General features: G+C 41.2%; 2 protein-coding genes across 2 annotated transcripts; both read left to right on the top strand.

Moving 5' to 3' along the window:
• Positions 1 to 260: 260 nt before the first annotated feature.
• On the top strand, positions 261 to 13,113 carry evc (EvC ciliary complex subunit 1). Its single transcript, XM_084062144.1, has 20 exons — positions 261 to 720; positions 1,392 to 1,508; positions 1,801 to 1,890; positions 2,250 to 2,473; positions 3,647 to 3,731; positions 3,852 to 3,950; positions 4,823 to 4,963; positions 5,107 to 5,268; positions 5,455 to 5,671; positions 7,259 to 7,404; positions 7,697 to 7,795; positions 7,898 to 8,110; positions 8,281 to 8,390; positions 9,212 to 9,425; positions 9,614 to 9,829; positions 9,978 to 10,113; positions 10,573 to 10,675; positions 11,095 to 11,221; positions 12,273 to 12,372; positions 12,571 to 13,113. The coding sequence occupies exons 1-20, from the start codon at positions 541 to 543 to the stop codon at positions 12,717 to 12,719; spliced, it is 2,928 nt and encodes a 975-aa protein (XP_083918270.1). The 5' UTR covers positions 261 to 540; the 3' UTR covers positions 12,720 to 13,113.
• A 908-nt stretch (positions 13,114 to 14,021) lies between these two features.
• On the top strand, positions 14,022 to 19,931 carry LOC311048323 (major intrinsically disordered Notch2-binding receptor 1-like; the record flags this gene model as incomplete). The annotated part of the gene is made up of 4 exons (XM_084061548.1): positions 14,022 to 14,112; positions 15,284 to 17,339; positions 18,307 to 18,525; positions 19,737 to 19,931. Exons 2-4 carry the CDS (start codon positions 15,294 to 15,296, stop codon positions 19,929 to 19,931), a joined length of 2,460 nt encoding a protein of 819 aa, XP_083917674.1. The 5' UTR covers positions 14,022 to 14,112; positions 15,284 to 15,293.
• Between the last annotated feature and the right edge of the window lie 4,570 nt (positions 19,932 to 24,501).

Raw genomic sequence — 24,501 nt, 5'->3', positions numbered from 1 at the left:
TGTTTAAAAAAAACAAAAACAAATATTCCACATTTTATTGCAAGAGTTTTTGAAACTCTTGCAACGTGCTTGTTTCTCTCCCTAATCTTGGCAACACTGTGCATTTGTGTTTTGAAATTACCGGATACAGTAGGCGAGTTCTAGACCGGATGTGAGCTCTGGGCAGCAAATAGAAACCAGCCTTTCCATCCATAGCGGAAAGCCTGGTGACGCTAGGATTCCATTGGCTACAACTACACACTCTTCATGGCATCTGTTGATGCCGTAAAAAGTTACTTTAGTTTTTATCGTTTGATGTTGTACTTGTAGCCTAAAGGAAATGCATTGACTTCAGTTCATACTATGAGAAAAACATCCAACGATACATCTTCACCTTTGTCTGCTTTTGTCATATCTTCCAGTCTTTTCGTAGAGACATTTTGGATGTTTTTGTTTGGAGATTCGCAAAACGACAACAATGCAACTCTTTTTGCCTTTATTTCCCCGACGCCCGCTGCTTGATGGAGTTGTTAGATCATGATGACCATAGCATATTAGATCATGACAGATCAGGAGTGGACAGCTGAATGCACTACGGATGTACTGGTCAGTTTGACTGGATCTCTGCATATATTCACAGGACTGCTTACAGTGTCTACTGTATGTGGAGTTCTGTCTGGGCTCCTAGCCTCTAGTCTTCTGTATGTCTTCTGCCTGAAGCCTATGCTGTTGACCAGACAAGTGAGTTCAAACCATACCTACCCATTCACAAATAACATGTTAAAAAATAAAATATTTGGAAAATGTTTTTAAGTGAAGTAAAGTATACATGATTAGAACATACTTAAACATTCGACAATTAAGGTCTTACAGAACCCCGATGGAAACAAGCCATAGTGCTTTCTTGGGTTTATCCTTTTAGCATCCTTTTGTATGGAACTGTGCCTCTGTGCTTTTTTGCAAACAGTTAATAAAGTATTCAATCAATCAATCAATCAATCAATCAATCAAGTCTAATATTTCTACTATTGCTACAAATTGCTACAAACCCTGTATTTGGGGGTCATTATGGGGCATAAACAAGAAATTGAAGGATACATTTAAGTCTAATAATGATGTACCGTGCATGTTCACATCATGTATACTCTACATTACTCATCTTTTTTTCCTTCTTTTTTTTTTGCATTTTGGACAAAATAGACAATTTCACATCGAGGTGCCTAGATGTCCCTAGTGCCCACCTATCCTGTATCCCAAATAACTATACCCCACCCCCACACCCTTCTACACATAAGCAGACGACTTATAACTCCTTAAATCTGTTAACCTGTGGCTTTTACAGATTTGTTGTGTTCAATGAAAAGCACACAGAGCCCCTGTTCAATCATGGATTTGTATTGTTGTTGCAATAGGGTTACAATGCGAGGAGATTGTTCGAACCAGAGGATGGAGAAGTCGACAACAACAACCAAAGTGACTGTGTCAGCAACAGCAAAAAGGAGGTTCAGAGTGGCACCATTAATGTTAAAGTAAGTATAGGCCTATTATTATTCTCCAGTGTCTATCACAAGGAATAGTTTGGCCTACATGCAATCAAAGTGGTAAGCGTGTAATGTAGCTTGAAATAACAGTGTCAGTCAGTGCCTACTTGCAGCATCGATACAATTGTACTTCCATTGTATAACATCTATAAAATGTTTATAGATGTTTTGATTTGATAAACATTAAAATGTCTATAATTTCATACATTAGGTCTCAGGGGTCTTGATGAAGCCTAGTTAATGTTTCACAAGCTCTTCATTCTGTTTATTCATTTTCCAGGACAAGAAGCAGCAGCTGCCCATAAACAGTGATGTGGCTGCGTTTGCATCCAGAGCAAAAGTGGTTTACCCCATCAACCAGAAATACAGAGTAAGAAGACTGAGCCCACTATAGATCAATACAACTGAACCCGAATGAACCCGCTATGGATTCATACGACCGACACTATCCATACAACTGAACCCACTATAGATCCTGCAGTCTCAGACTATATGACAACCTGTAATGGTCTCTTTTATGTTGTATTAAAATGGAAATTACTTTTCCCTTCAGTCAATTTTGCAGGTTTATGTTTCATCACTTTGCTGAGGAACAATATGGGTTACCTATGTAAAATGAGCAGAGATGTTCCAGTGCAATAGAACAGGATCCAGGTTAAGAACCACCTAAGTTTCTAGTCATAGTTTACAAATGTGACGATCTGCCTTCAAAGATGTCCCTTGTTCCAGCCTCTAGCAGATGGAGCATCTAACCCCTCCCTACACGAGCATGCCAAGCTGCCATCTATGCCCAATGATGAGTCCTGCTCTTCCTCCACTGGGGAGTCTCTGAGCCAGGAGCAAGACAATGACGACAGCAGTCAGTTTATCTCCTCCTCACTGCTCCCCAAGAGCCTCCAGAACCAGAGCTTCACCAGGGTCTCCCACTACCCACACACGCTGACACAAATTGGGTATGAGGCTATCGTTATTTATTATTATCATTATTTTGTTAACTATCTGAGAGTATATTGTCAATGGGAGATGAGATTAACAGCACAGAATAAAAACAAGAAACCAGAAAAGTGCGCTCCTCTGAGAGCAGATCTCTGCCAGGCCAGGTTGGCTACCCAGGGCCCACAAACTTTGGAAGTCAATCATAGCCAATTGAAATGGAATATGAAAAACCAAAAAAGCATAGTCTCTGGCCTTCGGCCGTCCAACCTGGTGGAGATAAAGAAACCAAACCTACAATAACTAGTTGAGCTGCCAACTTGACAATTTTTGCTAAATTATTGTATTGAGGGTGTCTGTTTATTTTTCTGTGTATACAGTAAATTATGTAATTCTGTGTATCTTCCGCCAGAGGGCACTCAAGTAACTCAACTATTCACACCTTTAGGTCGCCTTATTGCTGTAACAGCAATTACAGCAGGGGTAGGCAATTGAGATAAGCCTAGGGCCAATATCACGCGCCCGCGCGCGCAAAATTTTTCGGGTCTAATTCGGGTCTAACTCGGTCTAATTCGGGTCTAATTTGGGTCTAATTCGGTTCTGTTTGACCAATATAAATCAATTTTTTTTCCGGTTTAAATATCAGCACAGGCGATTTTTCTGGTGATTTTTTTTTTCTTCTTCATTTTCCTCTAATCTAGCTATAAAATGTTATAAATCCTTTAAAATGCATCGTGTTTATGAGTGCATGATTTCAAAAGTGGGTTCAGGTTCTATGAAATAAGTATTTATAATTATTTTAACATTAATTTTTAATACTTTTTTTATAACACTTTTCAGTAAATCATTCATACTGTATCTTTCTGTATTTGGATATAATAGATATCGGTCTGATACTGTATAAAAATAAAATCCCTCCCCCCCAAAAAAAATCAAAAAATATTTTTCTAAAAAAAAAAATTCAAAATTATCTCACGGGCCAGATATTATTTCTGGGGGGCCAATTTCGGCCCGCGGGCCGCCTATTGCCGACCCCTGAATTACAGTTAGACTAGATTTAGTTAGACTAGTTAGTTAGATTTAAAATCACAGTCTTAAAAAAAGATCAAGATCAACATCAAAAAGATCAAGATCAACAGTATTACGTTCATTCCAAGAATGATTTAGCATTTGATGGAGTCTTGTTTCTCCAGGTTTGAAGGTAGGATCAGCTTGTACTGTTTGGCCCTTCAGGATATTCAACAGCATTGCTCTCAGCTCCAAGAAGAAAAATGTCAGGTGAGTGTATATATCCTTTACTTTTTACATAATCATAACAGATATCAAGTAAATTATGTAAAATGAATCCAAATGCATAGTGTTTCATTTTTGGGGTCTCTTTTTGTCTTTCTGTTGCAGATCTTCCTCCAAATTATGAAGATAATATTCAGTCATCGTTTTCCCAAAGACAAAAACTATGCAGACTTCTCCACAAATATTCTTCAAATGCAGGAAAAGGCAAATAGTTTACTGTATTTTATCTATTATTTGAAATAATGACCTGTCATAGTCATATTAGTCATATTAGTTATGACTATGTCATATTAGTTATGACTATGACTATGACTATGACTAGGATTAAGAGTATCCTACAATTACACATACAATTGTAGGTATAAATACACTATCTAATGGCTGAAATCGCATTTAAAAAACAAACTGGGGTACTGTTAAACTTGCTCCCATGCACTATGTTTATTGCAAGATCAAGGATTGTTTTATTATTGTTGATGCTGATTTTCTATGTCCTGCACCTGAATAACAGGGTGGATGTGCTTACTGTACTTTTGTAAATGACAGCTTGGTAGATGTTTGGGTTGTAGCTTGTTACCTTGTCATGATATAACTAGTCCAATAGGCGACAGATATCTATTGCTCCGTTGTGCCATTGATTAGAAATCAAAAATTGTCTCCTCATTGATGTCACTCTTTTAACCCAGAAACGAACGCAAACAAAGCAGATTCTGCTAAGAGATAGCATCACAAAACCCAGTGCAACATTGTGATGTTGATTTAGCTATTTGTTTTAGGAATCAAACCCGGACTGGATACACAGATCCGGATCTGGATTTTCAAATACTATTCAAAGCAACAAGAAATGCACTTTAAAAAAATGCTGTACCAGGTTTTGTGATGTTATATATTGGTAGAATCAGCTTTGTTTGCATTCGTGGAACCCCATTACGTAAATATACCTTTCAAGCCGGGAATCCATTTTGGGGCTCCTGTTGCTATGTACAGTATAGAGCAACATCTTTTTCTTTTCTTTTTTAAATAAATATTTGAAGTTCAAATATATATAATATTCTCATCACTTGTTGTCATTCCAGGAACTGGATGAATTGAAGAAAAAGGTGTCAACAGCCCAGAATAGTAGTGATGGAAATGAGGAACAACAGGCAGATGCTCCTTGTACCTTGGAGGAGATTGAGAGAGCCCAGAAAGATCAACTAGAGCAGAGCCTTCAAATGGTACCAAACACAAGAAACATTTGGATTAAAGAAATCCAAAATTAAACAATCCTTTCTAGGACAGGGTTTTTCAGAGTTTTTCATGTCACACGAATTGTGCTCCACTTTTTGTTGACTGTATAACAAAGTTTGTCTTCTCACAGACCAAAGGATTCAGCAGGCAGGTTGAGGCCCTGTGCAAACATCTCCTGGACAGGACCAGTGTTGTGCCTACAGATGAGGCCCAAGAGATCATTCATTCTCTCACCCATACTCTTCTATTGATGGAAAACCACTTGAGTGATACACAAGAAGCAGACTTAAAAGTGAATGTATATTTTTTGTATATCGTTTGAATTACTGTCCTCTGATGCCACACGTAAGAGTACCCCACTCCAATCTGTGGAAATTACCATTCAGATCACAGTGGCATGTGGTGGCCTCGTTTATTGCATTATTTTAGATTCCATTGTACACTTGTTTCAATAACGTCTGTTTTTCCCTCCTCTCAGAGGACCCAGCAGAGGTTACTGTGGTGGGAGCAGTTGATGGGGCTGCTTCAGTCCCAGCCTGCCCTGCTAAAACAGGAAGTGTCTCTGAGGCAGGCCCTGGTAGCCAGGACCATGGAGCAGCTGACAAGTGACGATCACCTGACCTTTGTCTTCATGGAGAAGACCCTATCAGAGCTGCAGGCTGCTCTGACTGGGGCCGTTCAGCAGTGCAATGAGGGTAACAAAGAGAACAGAGCTTTGATGTAAATGTAATGCCTAGAACAGTGGTTCTGAAACGTTTCAATTTCCAGGACCCCATAACTTTGAAATGGAACCAAATAGAGCCACAGGGGTCCATTTGGTTCCATTTGTATACTCTCAGTTACAGACCTGTAAAGGTCCATTTGGAACCCCCTCAAGGAACCCAGAGGGCCCCTGAACCCCACTTTGAGAACCACTGGACTAGAATTCTTAAACAAACACTCCCAACTGCTGTGGCAGCGTCTCAAGTGAGAAGTATATAGCCTAGTTCTCAAACTTCAATGAGCTGCTTTCTGAAAATAGACCGTTTTCTGGGAACCCTCTTTTGTTCCCTAAATAAGGTCAAGTTTGCACTGAACACTATGCCTGTACTGACATTTAAACTCTCACCAGTCATTACCTTTTGTTCGTTTTGGCCTTTTCAGGGTTTGTAACAAAAGATAAGACAATGTTGTTTCCAAAAGATTATTGTAAATAATAATATTGATATAATAATAATAATATACTATTGTTGCAAATTGTTTAAAAATCGAAATGATGGTATATGTGAGGTGTGTCAGTCCATTATGCTCATGCATCGCAATGTGTTGTGAGTTGTAGATCGGCTATTGTCGGCGCACAACACCTGCGTACAGCAAAGTTAATGGGGCTTTAGATCAGAGGTGTGTGTGGATACTATTATGCATGGGTAAGTTGTAAAGTGCAAAAATTAACAACCCCAAACCAATAGCAACCAAAAATGGCCTTGTAAGAGAAAGCTACACAGTGTAGAAACAGGGCAATAGTAATGTGGCGCTGTATTGGATGCATATAATGTGTGATAGTCACACTGTACGCCATTAAAACGCATTGTAAAATTTAAATCAAAAGCTTACTTATGAATAAAACATCCAATCTTTAGCTATGATAATAAGGTACTATGTGTGTTATCTTTGGAACAAGGCCGCACTAATCACAATGCAGTGTTCAGGCTGCTTGTGTGCATGTCCTAGTGTGGTGACAGTCTATGCACACCAGGCAAGACGAGGCAGGCAGACTGGGGGTGGGGTAGTCAAAATACAAATACTGTACATTATTACTATTATCTACCGTGTAACTTCTCACTGGCTGGCTCTATGCCTGATTACAAATAAGACGCAGAACTTATATTACTTATTATGGGTCCAAAGCAAGTCATTGAATTGAAGTTTTAACCTTTGAGCCATGCAAGGGTTAGACTCTGAACTAGAAAGGCGGAGGCTGGGGTACAGCAGCATGTGAGGCAGCATTGGTGTAGCAGAGATCAAGTGTAGGAGGAAGCCATAATTAAATGGACCACCATGTTGTGAGAAGGGGTTTGATTGGTACGTAGATGCGTGGCTGATTAGAAACGCTGATTCAATCACTGACATCTGATTACAGCTGGGGCGTATGACTCATGTGTCATGAATTAAATATCACAATGCTTCATTTCTGTAAATCTGCCACTTTTGACCAGATAGCTGAATTCAGCTGCAGCAATTGTGTTAATAATTGATGTATAAAACCTAGTTACCCACTATAAATTTGCTCTATTTTGTCCCAGAGTGCATAAGAAAGGCAAAAGAGTTGGTGAGTGACAAGTGCAGGAAGACAGAGTCAAAGAGGAGGAAGCTTCAGAGGAGCCAGGTGAAGGAAAAGAGCTGTGTCCTGGGTTCAACAACCCACAATAACCCACAACACTTCCTCAAGGTAAGTACCTCTCCGCATTGAACAGGGATTATTATTTCATTTTTGGTCCTTTTCATGTCTGTGATTGTAGCCCCCTGCCACAAATTACGTTTACAAAAAGGTCGATCTGACCCACCGGTAGTAATTAAAGTGTGTCGACCACATAATCGCCATGCCCTGGGTTCGAAAATAGCTGTAGACCTGTGTTGCCTCTTCCCTCAGTTTCCTGTCTCTATTATTCTATCTAAAGAGTATCCAAGCAATGAAATTTAATGGTGAAATTAATGTACACTGAACTGGACCTGTCCTCTAGGTCTACCAAGAGCTGATGTTGAAACATCAGCAGCAGAGCAACGACCTGGAGCTCCAACAGGATGACAGAGTGGCTGAAGCTCTCTGTGACCTATGGAGGGTATGATGACCTTTAATGGTGTGGTATCTGAGAGTTTGCATTGTGTGTGCTTGTCTGTCTAGCATTATTCTTATAAAAAATTAATCACTTATGTATCCCCAGAAGCTCCACTCATCCTGGTCAAAGAAACTTGGGGAGCTAGCCAAGGAGGTGTTCCTCAACGCTCTCCCAGCCCAGCCGGAGCTCCCTGTGGAGCGCTGTGAGAAGCTGTGGTTGGATCTAGAGGAGGAGCTGCTTTCACAGCTCCAGCAGTCAGAGTCCACAACCAGCCGGCAACTAGAAGACATGAGGGTTCACCTGGATCACGATGGACAGGTAGACTTATTGTATTTTCAACTAACTATCAAAACCTTCAAAGTCCAGCTATATCATTTCTAAACATTTAATGAAAATATTTTGCTTTCATGTTATGTAGTTTATAGATAGAAACGTGTTAAATAATCATTAATAAGGGAAACTCCTATCTATATAACCTATGATGATAGGTATGGTGTGAGGAGACAGCTCTGGTGCTGTCTTGCCTTAGACATCTAGGGGAACAACAAATGAAGATTCTCCAAGCCATGGTAGTCAGGCAGAGCTACTCACTCAACAGGTGAGTTCGGGAGGCCTCTTGTATCATATGGTGCTGTTAGTTACAACATCTAAGTATAACTGATAAGTGTTAGATTCATGCATTTTTTGATGGCTAGACCCCTGGTCTAGTCTGGAATCACTGGGACTGACTAGCTTTCCTTTAGATCATTTGTCTCCATAAATGGAAAAGTAACAAGTTGAATGACATGTGCACCACACAGTTTTCTCTAATCTGATTATTGTATGGCTTTGTTGAATAGGTTGTGATTGGTCAAGTCAAGGCACTTTGCAGACTATTTCTGAATAACAAACTGGTCTGCCTCTGTTTACATTGCTATGGAAGTTTCAAATTATTGTAGCTGTGTAATAAGCAGCATAATGTAACAGAAGGAATGCAAAATAATCCCTGACATGGTGACGCAGGACTAACACAACGCAGAGGTTCACTATACCTCTTAAAGCTGACACCAAAAAGCACACAAAATAGCAATTTTGTAATTGGCAGTTTATTGATCAATTTGTAGGAGAGAACAACTCTATGGTAGGCTATCATCAGTATCATTGGAGATGTTGTTTAGACGTGTTTATATCGTGGCAAAACGTAGGAGAAATTTTTACCTTGTCCAAAAAAATAGATGTCACAATTTTGCTTGACGGAATCTCGTTGCTGATAAGCAAGTTTACATTGACTGGCTAAGAGGTATAAAAATGGTGTTGACGTACGTATGAATTGCACAAATAAATTGACCATGGTGTGTAAAGCCCCTTACATTTGTCAGCATTTTTATTCCAAGGTATTATCGGGTTGACAGTAATAGCCTACCGTAATGTGTTTTCCAGCCAAGTGGGGATGCTGATAGAGAAGAAACATGAACACATGGTCGTGGCAGTGCAAAGACACTTTGTGACCAGGCACTTCTGTCTGAAAGTGCTGAAGGAGATGAGGCTCTCCAAGCTGAAGATGCTCTCACGGGACGATTTCAGAGCCCTGCTGTTAGAGGATCACAGTAAAAGCCAGCCGACTCCCAGTTCAAGTCCCAACACTCAGAACAAGGTGGGTAAAAATGTGCACATTTACTGCACACAGGCCTTTCAACTGAACACTCATTTGCTTTGTGATTGTGAGTTATGTAGACACTTGACAAGAGGATGGATGTTAGCCTTCTAATGAAGTCACTGTTATGTTTAATACCTCAAAATCGTGGGAGCCTATACTGTAATGTTTCCTCGTGCGGACCACAGGACAGCACTGCTAGTCTAGCGGAGAGACACCTGGGCCCAGAGAGCCAACTGGTGGGCCACAGCTTCCAGCAGGAGTTTCTGTCTGAATTGGAAGCGGGGGTGGAGCTACTACAGAGTCATGCCCAGCTGCTGTTAGGCCACACCCTCAGCTATGCCATCTGGCAGCTGATGGCAGCTAAGTCACAGACCGTCCCGCAAAAAGACCAAGGCTGGAAGGTAGGAGTCCCAGTTGCCATCATGCCATGATATTCCTGCTTGATAATGATCTTACTCACCTCCCATGAAATGAACGAACATCCAATGATTCTTTTTATTTTAGAAAACAAGTTTTCTTTTTTTCCCCTCCGCATACGCCTCACTGTAGCGCCACCTAACCGAGGTAGCCTCTGAGAGTGTGTATGTGACCAAAGGTTCCCTCTGTGCACTGGTCCAAAGCTACTACTCCCATATGCAGGACACGACCAGAAAACTACAACAGGATCAGTCAAATATAAGCAGAGGTGAGATGATAACTGAGCTCAAATAAAAGTATATGCATGCGCAACCATATGCATAAACGTCTTGTATCTAACTCCTTACATTGCTCTGTATCAACACAAGATAAAAGTAGTTTATGATATAAATATACCTTGGAAGCATATCCTTTTTAAATTTCATTCGAATGTATATTGTAACCACTTTACATATTGTAATATATCCATCTCTAGCTTTTCTTTATTTGCATGTTATTTGCGTTTTGGTCCTTAAGGGGTAATGCCTTTGAAAGCTGAACTATGATTAGACTGCCTTTGAGCATTTATAATAGTATTATATCCAATGCTGTTGCCATAACGTTATTAGTGCCAACTGTTGTGCAATAGGCGTATTATGCAGATAATGTTTGGAGGAGACAGAATTCCAAACATTCTTTCAAATGCTACTATATATAATGCTTGTCCTATATGTGTGACATTATCCAGAGGAGATTGAGAGACAAGAGAGCAACAATCAGCTCAACAAGGCCCTGCTTAGAGAGCTGGCTAACTGGGGCAGGAAGCCCACGTCCACTGAGTTCCAGCAGAGGTACCTGTATATACTAACCTATATTGCCCTCTGTATGCAGAAATTCCTACACATCATCGCTGTTGGACAGAAACCTTGTACAAAATGTTTTTTCTCAAAAAACGTTTTTTTGGGAAAATGAAAAAAAGAGAAGTTAATACTTTTCATTGGTTCAACATTTATAAAACCCACAGACAGACTTAACCATTTTAAGTTTTTCTTGAGTTTTTAATTAAAATTTAGCAGATTACAAGCTCACAACGCACATTATGAGCTAGTAGATCTGCTATTCTTGCTATTTTTGTGTGACACATGTAGTATGACGAAGTAGGGCATTACTATACACGGGGAAAGAAAAACAAAAAGTTGAAATATGGAGATATAAGGTTTCTCTCCAACAGCAACGATGTTACCTGAGCAGACTCATTTTTTTCCTGAAGGGTTGAAGTCCACAAACGGAGGGTGTTGGAGCAGTATGAGCTGGAACAGGAAGTGGTGTGTGAGATGTTGAGGCGAAAAAAGGTCACCCAGGATCAAGCCATGGACAGAGTTAAAGAACAGTTAGTGGTAAGTACTGTGTGTGCGTGCATGTGTGAACAAAGAATTCTGTAAGAATTCATAATTATTTGTATACAGCTTTTCGCAAGAAGACAAGACTTAAGACCAAATTATGCTTGCCAGTTACTGCGTCCACATAGCACGTAGCCCAGCATCATACGAAGTAGATTACATCACCAGCTCATGTCCGCAGGGACAAGTGCATGACTATGTCATGGCACAAGTCCTTCAGCTGTCTAGAAGAAGGTCATTACCGTGTATTGGGTGCAGCCTGTGTTGCTCTTGTTGCTAAACACGTGCACGTCTGCAGACACAAAATTGTAGTAGGGCTGCAAATATCGATTATCTTCTCAGAGATTAATTTATTGATAGATTTTCTTTCAATGAATAAGACGTTTTATACTTTGTCACACAAACGTGTCGTGCAAAAATACTGAACATAGCAGATCAACTATTTTCACTATTGTTTTACATTTTTGTACGAAAAAAAATGAAAGAATTCTCCACCTATAATGACATACCCCAAATCAGGTTAGATTATTAAGCAATTATCCTATATTAAAATTGGATAATGGGCGGGCGGACGGACCAAGGCCACGTCACTCTGACTCAGACATAACCAGACAAATATAGAGATCTCCATATATAGGCACAAAAGGGACACAGACAGTTGGGTACATCGGATACTCTGACAAACATGACACTATATGACTCGGACATATCGGTCGGATTGGCGGTGCGACGTAGGTGTGAGATTAGCGATTATTTATTTTTATAATCTATTAAATGGATCAGTTTGGTTAACTGTTGCACCCAATTGTACTAGTATAATAATAAGAACCACGTCGTGTCCGCTGTCCGCTGACCCTCGCCGCTACATGGATGGGGCAAGTAGAATCAGGCCTCACTCTTACCTGTACCTCACCTCTCCTTACTCTTTACCTGTTGCTACTATATGTAATTCCCCCCAGGGATCAATAAACGTTTATCTTATCAACATTATATGAAGTAGATCGATAGTAATGTCCAGATTTTGCCATTGTGGTGTTGTGTCCATCAGGAGGCTGAAGGAGCCTTTATGGCTGAGTTGGCTGCCTTGGCCAGAGTACCTCTCCACTGTCCAGAGCCAGAACCCAGCAGTCAGGAGGACAACAACACTGGTAAAGGAAGCATAAGTTATGTGCTGATGCACAGATTTATAATATACAGCTGTCCTGAACTTTCCAACCTTTGTGAACGTGCTGTTTGTAACCATTGCCCTGGGAAGCGACAAAAGAATACCACAGCCAAAATAATGTATAGCAAATTGAAACCATCTGTATGCTCTCCTCAATTTGTTTTGTGCCATGATTCCACAGGTGATGAGAGTCCTAATATATTGAACCTGCTGGCCCTGAATCCAGCTTTGGACCCTGCCCTGAATCCATCACTGACTCCAACGATTGTAACTCCAGCTGTAAAACCAATGCAGAAGAGAAAAAGAGAGCGGGAATCTCAGCTTAAATGAAGTGTTAAGCTGTGTGTGTGTGTGTGTGTGTGTGTGTGTGTGTGTGTGTGTGTGTGTGTGTGTGTGTGTGTGTGTGTGTGTGTGTGTGTGTGTGTGTGTGTGTGTGTGTGTGTGTGTGTGTGTGTGTGTGTGTGTGTGTGTGTGTGTGTGTGTGTGTGTGTGTGTGTGTGTGCGCGCGCGCGTGTGTGTGTGGAATTTAAAGGAAAACTTTTACTCCTGATTTTGATGGTTGATGCTTGTTTGTTGGTCACACTAGTGTAAGAAAGATGTATCTGTAGTTGTGTTTTGGTTTAGCAACATGGATCTATCTGTTTGTATTATGAACCATCCCATCTCTGTTATTTTACACCATGATGCATGTTTCTCTTTTTTATTAAATAAAATACTTTTTACTTAAGAATCTTTTTTTTTGCTAAGAAAATATTCTAAATGTATAATTGGTATAATAGAAATTATCTCAATACCAATTATGACACTTTGTGCAACATAAATCTCTGTAACATGTACTTTGAGGTTTCTCCTGCAAACTTGATTATCTCCCAGGATGCATTAGTCAGTTTAAGTCAGTGTTGACACCATATGGATTGCGAGACAGTAACATATCATAATTCTTCTCCTATACACCCACTTTGTTCTCCATGCCACGGCTCACTCACTGTATTGATTCCCAGTGATTCCCCAGTACATGCCTGATGGATGCGTTCCTCTCTGAGCTGTCGGGTGATTTGTTGATGTCCAGTCTGATTGTGCCAGAGTGCTAGTACTCAGGGATGAAAGCCTTGCCTTTCTCTTCCTCTAATGGGGTTTTAAGTATGTCTTTTATGGATGATAATGCAGGGTAATGGTTGACAGCTCTGGGCAGAACAGACTGGCGGACAGTTGACGGTGTGCAGGCACCAAAGTAACAGGCCTTATGGTTTACTGTCAGTGCAGTGATGATTTAGGAGCCTCAATTTGAAAGCATTCATTTTTAAACTTCCCTTTCTCTATATGCAAACTTAATGCCAATTGTGCAATTCGGACATACCACTCCTGCAGAAAATGTGATGTCTTGCAATGAGTGTCTCTCTAAAATCAAATTTATAAATTAGATAGGCCTTCTATGTGTTGACTTTGCAAGTGTAGTTGGAGATAGTGAGGGAAACCGTTTGGATGTACATGTAGTTAGCTGTCCCTTAGGAGACTGCAGGGACTTGTGGGAAGATGACCTCGTTTCTAATTTTCTCCTCTCTGCCTGGGCTGTAGGCTAGTAGCTGCTTCAAACAGAGAAGCCCATAAGAAACACAAGATGCTCCGGACTCGATCTATCTGGCGGAATATGGTCTCGATATTAATATAGAACACAGGATTCAATCTTTAATCTTTAAGGATCTGTTGGAGTCTTAACTCTCAGGTAAGTGAGTTTAATTCCACTACAGCTGATTGGAGGCGTCCTGCAATCCAGTTGCTAGCTGACACAGATAGATTGACTGATTCCCATCGGGTGCCATTATGTTTTATATCAGCACCAGAGCCACGAGCGCTGAAGGCGCACGTAGCACCGAGTTGCGTCTTGATATCAGTAACAGGATAGGTGGGCACTAGCGACATCTGGGCACCTCGATGTAAAATTGGCTATTTTGTCCAAAATGTTAACAAATTAAATATTTGAAAAAATGTTTTAAATAAAGTAAAGTATACATGATTAGAACATGCTTAAACATTCAACAATTATGTCTATTATTTCTACAGATTGCTACAAAACCTGTATATCCAGTAATTTTGGGGCATAAACAAGAAGTTGAAGGATACAATTAAGTCTGCTAATGATGTACCGTGCATGTTCACATTATGTAGACTTTACTTTACTTAAAACCATTTTTCAAATATTTAATTTTTTAACATTTTGGACAAAATGGCCAATTTTACATCGAGGTGCCCCGATGTCGCTAGTGCCCACCGATCCTGTATCTGTATCCATCTTTGATTTCCCCCGTATGTTCCACAAATGATGGAATGTGGTTTTGTAAATGGACCCAATTTAAAGTTCTTCTGTGTTGAACTTGTGAGTGAGTGACGCAGCGAGGCGGTGCGCATAGGAACACCGTCATCAGATCAGATGGTCAGTTATTTTAAGGTTCCAAAATAAGGTCGCGCTCAGAATTCTGACTCGAAGGGCTTTTTCCGTTCGAGATGAACGAGTCCTGGCTGGTTTTCATACGCTTTGACTAGTTGTGATGATGTAGAGCTGCGTGTAATGTGTGACATTTGAGGATGAATGCTGTATGCTGTAACCGTCACCCACTCAAACTGTTTATTCATAGTATTTGTCAATATCTAGAATGAGGCCTGAAATAAATAAAAAAATTGACACAGAATTAATATTTTATGCCATCATTATTCAGCACATCTATCCTACATAATTTGGATGAAGAGGACTAAATGTAGCCTGTTTAAAAATATATTCCTTATGTGCAGTGACAGTCCATTAAAAATTATGATGATTTATGCTTTATTTACTATGGACAACGGGAGAATAAAATACTCTTCTTTCCACCTGACAACAGTTTGTGTTCCCTTTCCAGGAGAGCAGCCATGGCCAGCCTTCAACAGGAATACCCCTTGGTACTTCTAGGGATTTTGGAGGAGCTGTCCAACATGCGGCATTGGCTCTCTTTCCAGGACCTCTGCCGTATGGTCAGCACCCGCTTTGATCTGGCACACCTCATAGAGCTAAGAAGTCTGTTGTTTGCTGCTGCCAGCCAAGACCCTTGTTTTCCTGCCACTCTCTTCAGAGACAGGGTTACAAGCAGAGGCCTGGGGTTATCCCCCATAGGCGTGGCCGCCGATATTGTAACCATGTTCAATCTCATTCAGATGACGGGCGTGGCTCTCGATGAAAGCCAGCCAATGAGAACCCAGGTAATCTTCCCGGGCAACCAATCCCTAGGGCGCTCTCTGCGTGGAGTCAATCAGCAGAGCTACGTCGGACGGGAAAAGGCACGTACCCTCTCAGACTCTGACAGCCGGCCCACTGATCAGGAGTTGCTCTACCCCGCGTCAAGTTACTCGAGTCGCAAGCGAGGAAGTCTTCCTCCTGATCCGATCTCTCTCTTATCCGATCTCTCCTCCACCCCTCCGACCAGGGCCAGGGCTGTGTCTTTTGATTGGCCTCACAACACACCACTGTTCCCTGGTGGTCAGATCCCCAGCCAGGCTATGAAGAATATCTACCTGCCTTTGGAGACGGACAGTGAGTCTAGTGGAGATTCTGCACAGATGGAGGTTTTTGAACCTGAACAGGTATCCTCTGCTCAGAAGAGAAACATCTTCAAGAAGGACTTCCATAACCAGCCGCCACTCATACCACAGGTGACTGTTAGTAGTGAGTCTCCTAGTCCTGGCATAGGGCCGAATTCCTTTGACAATCACAGCTTTGAGATGCTCCACAACCCTTATCCTTCACCCACACCTGGCCACACTTCACCAGAGCACCGGGCCAAACATGAGAGCCTAGATGGTCTGCACCTGGACTCTACCTACTTTGGGCCAGGATCAGTCCCAGAAAGTTCTCCCCACCATCTTCAACCCTCTAAAACCCCAAAGTCCATCTGGAACAGCAAGAGTCACAGTCTGGAAGACCGCATTTCCCTGGGAACAATGGGGCTGGGAATGGAGTCACCAGGGAACCAGCCTCCAAGGCGATCATCCCCAGCCATCAGCAAATTGGGGGCTTCCACGGGATGGGAGGGTACTGGATTGTTTATAGGACTTGATGGACAGGTCAGGGCTATGGGAACCCAAACAGACCCTCCGGACCCCCGGCTTCTCCGGAGCATCGTCCAGGCCGACCGCCTCTCCTTTATGACCTCATTGGACGACCCCGAGTTTGGCGAGGACGACATCAGTGCCATCTTCCGTTTCTTGGACGATATGAGCATGTGCGGCTCTACCGGTGTCCTGCACCACAACGATGGCACTGCGCCTATCAACCAGGACACTCCTGAGGCCCGGCGCGGCCGCCTCGGCCAGCTCCAGCGGCTCTTCCACTCACTGGAGAGCAGTGATGACGGCATTAAGGCCAGCGTCTGCAAGCTGCTGCTCCGGATGAGCCAGATTGAACGGCAGCTGGAGTCACTGACCGATGTCAAGACGGAGATCGGCCGTGTGCTTTCCACCCTACAGCGACTGGATGACAAGATCCCGATCCCACAGCAGTCCATCGGGGTAGGTGCCGGTGTAGGAGAACACTCAGGGGGCCGGTGGCTGGAGCCTCTCAGTGCCGGTGCTTCTTCCTTTAGCAGCCACCCCGTGACCCCTGGATCAGAGATATCAGACCCTCAACCTCTGTCCGTGTCTGGGCATCTGTACCCAGCAACCAGCACTAGTAGTCTGGACTGGAGCCGATGGAACACTTCTGGGGTTCAAACAGATCACAGCAGCAAGGGTCAGATTGAGTCTAAAGGCGTTAAGGAGGGCAAGAGGGACGCATCGCTGCGTCGGGCGGCCAAATCCCAGTCCAAGGAGAAGAGTAGTAGTATGGATTACCAACGACCAAGCGTGTCAACCTCTGCACGAGACTGGCCAGTATCGTTTTCAAAAAGTACAGACAGCAAAGATTCTCAAGGGAAAACACGACAGGTATTTTCCTTCTATTCTGTGAAATGCATTTTATATTTGACTTTAATGAGAGGGCAAAGCAAATATGATTGTGTGTGTGTACCAATTGTGTGCATGCCTGTGCATCCTCATGTGTACATCCAAAATAGATTGGATAGGTATCAGGATAGATGATAGGGTATCAGAGCAAATTATGAATGATGTACAATAACTGATTCCACTGACCTTATGTTCATATGGGAGGCTCAAACCACTAAATATGTTAGATGCGTAATTAGTCCGCTGCAGCAGACATTTGTGATTTTGTGGTTAGACCGCTGTGGCATATTCTGTTAGAGATAATTGTTGTTTTGACTGGTTTGCAGAGAAGCAGTACCTCAGTAACACTATGCAGTTGTTTAATATCACTGCTGTGAGGGGCTGGTGTATAATTGCAGTGGTGTAACTAAGTGCATATACTCAAGTACTGTACTTCTTAGAGGCAAATATTATACTTTTACTCCACTACTTTTATTTGAAAACTTTAGTTACTAGTTACTTTGTAGATTTTGATTATTATTACAAAACATACATTACCCACTTCAGCCCTGTACATTACATAAAATAGCCAATCTACAAGCTCACAATGCGTCGTGATGCGACGCATTGAGAGCTTGTAGATCTGCTATTTTCAAAAGATTTGAAAACTTGTGAAATGGGACATTCTGCATAATGAGTACTTTATACTTTTGGTACTTTACGTACATTTTGATACCAATGCTTTTGTACTTTTACTCAAGTAAATTTTGAATTCCGGACTCTTACTTGTAACAGAGTATTTCAGTATTGACACTTTTACTTAAGTAAAACATTTTTTTAAACTTTTTCCACCACTGTAGCCTATAACTGGTTGTAGCTCATGTTATAGCTATTTTCTTTTTCTTTAAATAAAATGTTTCTGGTTAATTAAACATTCATTAGCTTGATTATAATACACACTCCTTTCTAGATGGACCAGTCAAACAGCACAACTAACCTGCTCTCCCAGAAGCCCAAGAGCTTAATGGACCAAGTATTTAACTCAGCCCTGTTTGGACAGAAGGAGAGCAGTCTGATGGGAGGGATGGCATCTGGGAAGATCATGGACCCCCGACTGGCAGAGGGAAGGGGGAGACAAGTCTGGACCGTAGATGAGAGAGAGTCACGAATTTCCCCTATGAATCTTCAGGTATTACTTAAAATTCGTATTTTTTTCTCCAAAATACACAAATACAAGCACATACACGTAGGCTACAGTATGTTTCCTATTGTCTTCATATTTCATATGTAGTTAATGTTTTTGTTCCAAAAGCCCATCTAAAATTTATATTAAATATTATACATATTTAAACACCAGTATTCTTCATTTCACCAGTCCAAAGTAGGTGGGTTTGTTTGGGTGGTGTTGCCTTCATGGGGATATGGATATGACGGATCTGCAGTAGCCTGGAAACCAAACGAATCTGCCATTGCAAAAAAAAATTGCCCTCGGCAGATTTGGTCTCGCTCAGTTGTGATTGGATTTCACTCCTTCCGAAGTAGTGAGGGACCAATCAGGGACCAGTATGCAAATATAGGGCGGGTTTATCAGTAGAGGCATTTCTTTTTTATTTGCCCCTTGGAAATGCAGGTTCCACACAGATTCCAGACTAATATATACGCAGTGATATTAGTCTGGCCATGCCAGGCTAGATCTGCAGTTTGTGGAGTACTGTACTTAAGACCAGAGGGCTTCCTTCACACCCTCACAATGTTTTGACAACTATTTTACAGAAGCTTGGTCTTGAACACCCTATCTGGACTCTTTAATCTTGACAGAAATCTTCCACGAATCTTTGTTGTTTGTGGAGTTAGGTAGAGGTATGTATCAAACACTTTATTTGCATAACCTTTTTTCTTGTCAGCATACAATTGTTGACTCTGATACCACTGAAATGCGTTGGAAGGTGATGCTTTGTGCCCTTATTCATGTTGTGGAGGTTTATACAGTTGAATCTCTTTACTCTAGACTATTAAGGTGATTCATTTCTCTGTAAGACAGGCAATTGATGGCACATTTTTACTTTGTTGTGCGGCGGTGTCACACACGCAAAATAGAGGATTTACAAGCTTATAATGCATCATAGATTGGTTATTTTCAGCTAAACCGAGCTTCACTTTATTTTCTTCTTTCTAAAAGAGGCATCAAGTCTAGCCTTAGTCTAAGACATACTGTATCTCTCAGTGGAGATCTCTCTTGGACAGAAAATGTAGGCAATAAGCCAATCTCTGTGAATCAATGTTTCTCCTTTGGCAACCTTTTAAGAACCTTGTGTTCAGGGCATGCCCCTGACCAGACAATTACAAATTAAATAAACTGCATGAACAATAATTGTAAGATTGCTGCGTTCTGTCCCTCAGACTCAGGAGTCCCTAAACCCCAACAACATGGAGTTCTGGATGGAAGACATCTATACTCCAGGATACGATGCTCTACTCAGGCGCAAGGAGGCCAGCCAACGTCGGGTCAAGTTCTGCAAGCTGGCTGCGCTTATTGCCACCGCAGTGGCCATTATCCTCGTCATTGTCGTTCCCATCTGCACCATGCGCTCATAAAGGTCCTCACTCAGTGCTCTGATTGTCACACAATTGTCTATGCTTCTTTTTGAAATGTTTACCTTCCACTCGCATCTGCAAGCATATGAGTGCTGTACCCAGGGACACAATTTCAATGCACTTATACCCAGAGAGATTAGTGCATAAGACTATAAGACATACAAGAAACTGTGACCCCAAAGCAATGAATCAATATAATGATTAATTGATGATTTGATGCATTTCCTGCCACTCCACATGCAGCACCATCAGGTAGCCTATGACTGTTATGCAAAAACGTGAAGAATTTGGCCAGTGTTCACATTACCATGATGTTTGCCTCAACACCTAATGCACAAAAAGTGATCTCAGTTTGTTCACTCCTATATTTTCTCTTATTTGACCGTAAACAGTATGTTCTTGCAAATTTTCAACTATCCATAAAGTTACTAAAGTTCAATAACTGTGATATCGCTCTGAAAGCAAAAACAGATTTACTGAGCTAGTACAGAAATGCCCATTCTGATGCTTGTTTATGAAAAATAACACTGGTGCAAATACATTGTGAATAAGCTACAGTTATGAGCACTGCCTGACTCTTCAAACTCAGACTTAGCCGTTGCCTTGTCAACACTAACAAGCTTATTGTTGTCCTCTGTGTATACTTGTTTTATAAGAAATGTAAAGCTAGTTTTCAACAAATGCAGAATTTTGCCAAACAGAAATGTATTTTTTCCTGGTTTTAGTTTGAATGTTTCTGTGACTCATTTAAGCAACATGCTATACAGCTAAAACTTACATTAATAAAAAATATTAATATTTTATAGAGAATTTCCTCCCTCAGTGAGACTGGACACACACTACGCTTTCTTTAGTTTACTCCTAATTGCATTGGGGGTAAATGGTAAAGAGTACTCTCCAAGCATCACATTTCATGAAATGGAAGGTAAAAAGTTCCATTGATGTTTTTGCTCTGAAGCATTGTGGGAAAGGAGCCTTTTCCAAGAAGCACTCTGAGTGGCTGATTCAATGTGTAATCAAGTTATTTCGATGGCCTGCACACATAATGCCATCACATAACTAGACTCACTCAGTATCAACAGACAGTCAGAGAGGTGCTGAATGTAGTTTGGTCAGTGGTGTAACGTTCCCATTTGGCATCCTGTCAAATTATAATTTAACTGGGGTTTAGCTCCATATTTTGACCTGTTCTGGCTGCATTATAATTTTACCCTATTTATGAGTCAGCAATTTACATGGCAAACAGCCTCATTTAAAAGACGTTGACTTTTTCAGTGGTTTTGTTTTGTTTCTTTACTGTAGATAAACATGTTATGTACATGAATGAGGTGTACACCGAAGTGGATGATAGGCTCATCGCTATTGAAATATCACAATGCTTGTTTAAATTTTGGTTTATTTAGACCAGCAAACTTCACCCATACTTTATTTATACAAACATCCACAGGATGTCCAGATAGAGAGGGTCTTATGATGCATTTTCCTAAGTACTGTAGATGTATGTTTGCCAAGTGGTCCCCATGAGGCTGCTTGTGGATCCATTACCGTTCTGATGGTGCAAAGGGGAAACCCTAACCTTAAAGTCAGCACAATTCAGTGGTGCTTGTTTCTGAAACTTACTTATGAGGGCTTACTAAACATTCTTCTGGAAATGATCCCCCCCCCCCCCCCAGTTTGAGTATTGTAGTACATTGTTTTGTATGACCAGCATAATGCACAAACCTAGAAAAGTGAGCTAGAAAATAATGTGCAAGCCTCTTGAGCATAATGCAAATGTTATAGTGAAGGTGAAGAAATATCCAATATGTGGCTGTTAAAGCAGCACCCATTTTCAACCTTATCTTCATATAATTGTTCTTTACTAATGGTCATTATAAGATGGCACAATTGTTGTCTACAAACTCTGGGTCTCATTATGGACAGTTCAGAAAGCTGCCATCACCGATGTGAATTCCAAGGTGTTAGAAACTACAGTCTTTCTTTTCCTGGAAAGCTAGCATGCTATAATAGAAGCCGCTGTTCTTGTAGCAATCTCGTATCAATAAAAAAAAACTTTTATATTGTGTTTGAAATTACCAAACCGGCCTAACGATGATGTCACTGGTAGGCAAGTTTCTGAACTGTCCACACTCAGCCCTCCTCTGAGACAGAGCAAGTAGGCAGAAATGGTGGCATCTTATAATAAGCGAGTGAGGACCAATTATATGAAGGCAGGTTGAAAATGGGTGACGTGGTCCTTTAATAGTCTGAAGTCTGAATAGATTTGTCAGGTGGACATGTTCCAATTATTTGGCCTCATTAATAATGAATTAAAAGCTAATTGTATGGGGCCACCAGAAACATTTAGGTAAAAACAATTATCTTCTGAGAGGAACTGCTCCATTTCGCAACAATAATGGTTTCCCGGATTACTTTTGGCAGCACATTCTAACTCTTGATGCCAAATTATACTTGTAGAGAGAGATAAGAGAGAGAGAGAGAGAGAGAGAGAGAGAGATGAGTTGTCAGTCCAAGAGAAGGCATGCAATGGTTGGTGTAAAAAGAAGTTTCAGGTAGTTAAATAATGGGCATATATAGAGTTGAATAATTGATAAAGACGGAGAGCCCATATTGACTGGCAACCTATTATCTCAAATCAACTCTAATGGACTTGCAGCACTGAGAGGCATTGTGAAAACAAAACACACTAACCAACATTGGCACACGCACGCACGCACGCACGCACGCACGCACGCACGCACCACGCACGCACGCACGCACGCACGCACGCACGCACGCACGCACGCACGCACGCACGCACGCACACATACACACACACACACACACACACACACACACACACACACACACACACACACACACACACACACTATATAATCAAGACCAACTTGCCACCCAACCTTATGCAAGGGCAATTACAATTACGAGAGCATATGAGGGCCAACATCCACAGAAAATTGATGGGGACTCCTTTTTTTGGGGTCAGTTGGAGTATTAATATGAACTCCATCTTCCCCTCCATGCATGACAGGAGGAGGAGATGTACAGTATGGCCAGGCCTCCCTTCGCATTAAAAAATGACATGCCTTCAAAGAATAAGGACGTTTTCAATGACAGGTTAACTGGCAGCAGAGTGACATCCTTGTGCACTCTCTCTCTCTCTCTCTCTCTCACACACACACACACACACACACACACACACACACACACACACACACACACACACACACACACACACACACACACACACACACACACACACACACACACACACACACACACACACACACACAATGCCCCAAATATTTGTGTCTAATAACACACAAATAAGATACAATATTGGTTGTCAAATATGTGTATATGTTAGTGTTACATAAATGATAAGTTATTTAATTGAAATATAGTCATTTTGTCTTTGATTGTCTGTGTTCCGATCATTAAGTCTTACACAGTTGCTGCACTGCACCTAGATATGCCAACTGGAAATGATTAATGATGCTATGGGACATATTCCTTGTGCCAGGCGTTCTAAAGAGGACACACACAGACATTGTCTAGTTCACATGATACATGATGTAAGGTTTTCACACATAATGTTACTCTATCTTATCTTGATTCCCGGTAGTGACAGCAAACTGCGCCTATATTTGACTGTGCACCATCACACACACACACACACACACACACACACACACACACACAGACGCACACGCGCACGCACGCACGCACGCACGCACGCACGCACGCACGCACGCACGCACGCACACACACACACACACACACACACACACACACACACACACACACACTACACATTTTCTAAATGAAAAAATACAAGATACAATAAAATGATATGTTATATCTTGTCAGAATCTGCTTTGTTTGCATTCATTTATGTGCCAAAAGAGTGACTCTGAGAACTGTTTCACTGTGGAATGCACATGAGAAGAATATATTCATTTCTAATCAATTGAGCAATTATTGAAGATATCTCCCCAATAAGTTGAAGGGTAAATTTATGTCTGATAAAGTGATAATAACGATGTACCGTGCATGTTAAAGTCATGTACTTTACAATATTTCCGACCATTTTCCAAAGCATACAGTCATTTTTTTAACAGCCAATTTAACACAGTTCTTATTTGACGCGATATTAAACAAGTCTATGGGAATTTAGAAAAATAACCGTGACCCAGGTAGGATGTGTAAATTACAGACATCAGTCCTTAAAGTGTCCAAATTGTGCTTTAATGACTTTAAAGACATATACTATTATTCGATTACACACCAAATTGTATTCAATATGTACTTGCAGAAATCAATTATTAATGTTGATACGATTGGAATTTGGATATATACGTATATAATATATATTATATTATATTCAATAGGCTATTGAATAGGCTAAAGGAATTTAAAAACTGATGTGGACTCATTGCCGTTACAACCCCCCACTCGTGGGGGCGACAGAGTGCACTCGGCTCTCTTCCGGAAGAAGAAGAAGGAGGAGGGGCGCTGTTTTTGAACTTTCAAAGCAGAACTGATAACAGAAGTTGAGGAATGTGTGGAG

The sequence above is a fragment of the Gymnoscopelus microlampas genome (assembly GCF_963454915.1).
Source record: "Gymnoscopelus microlampas genome assembly, chromosome: 7".
NCBI lineage: Eukaryota > Metazoa > Chordata > Actinopteri > Myctophiformes > Myctophidae > Gymnoscopelus > Gymnoscopelus microlampas.
The sequence above is the reverse complement of the archived record's forward strand: the minus strand, read 5'-3'. Positions and strand labels throughout refer to the sequence as shown.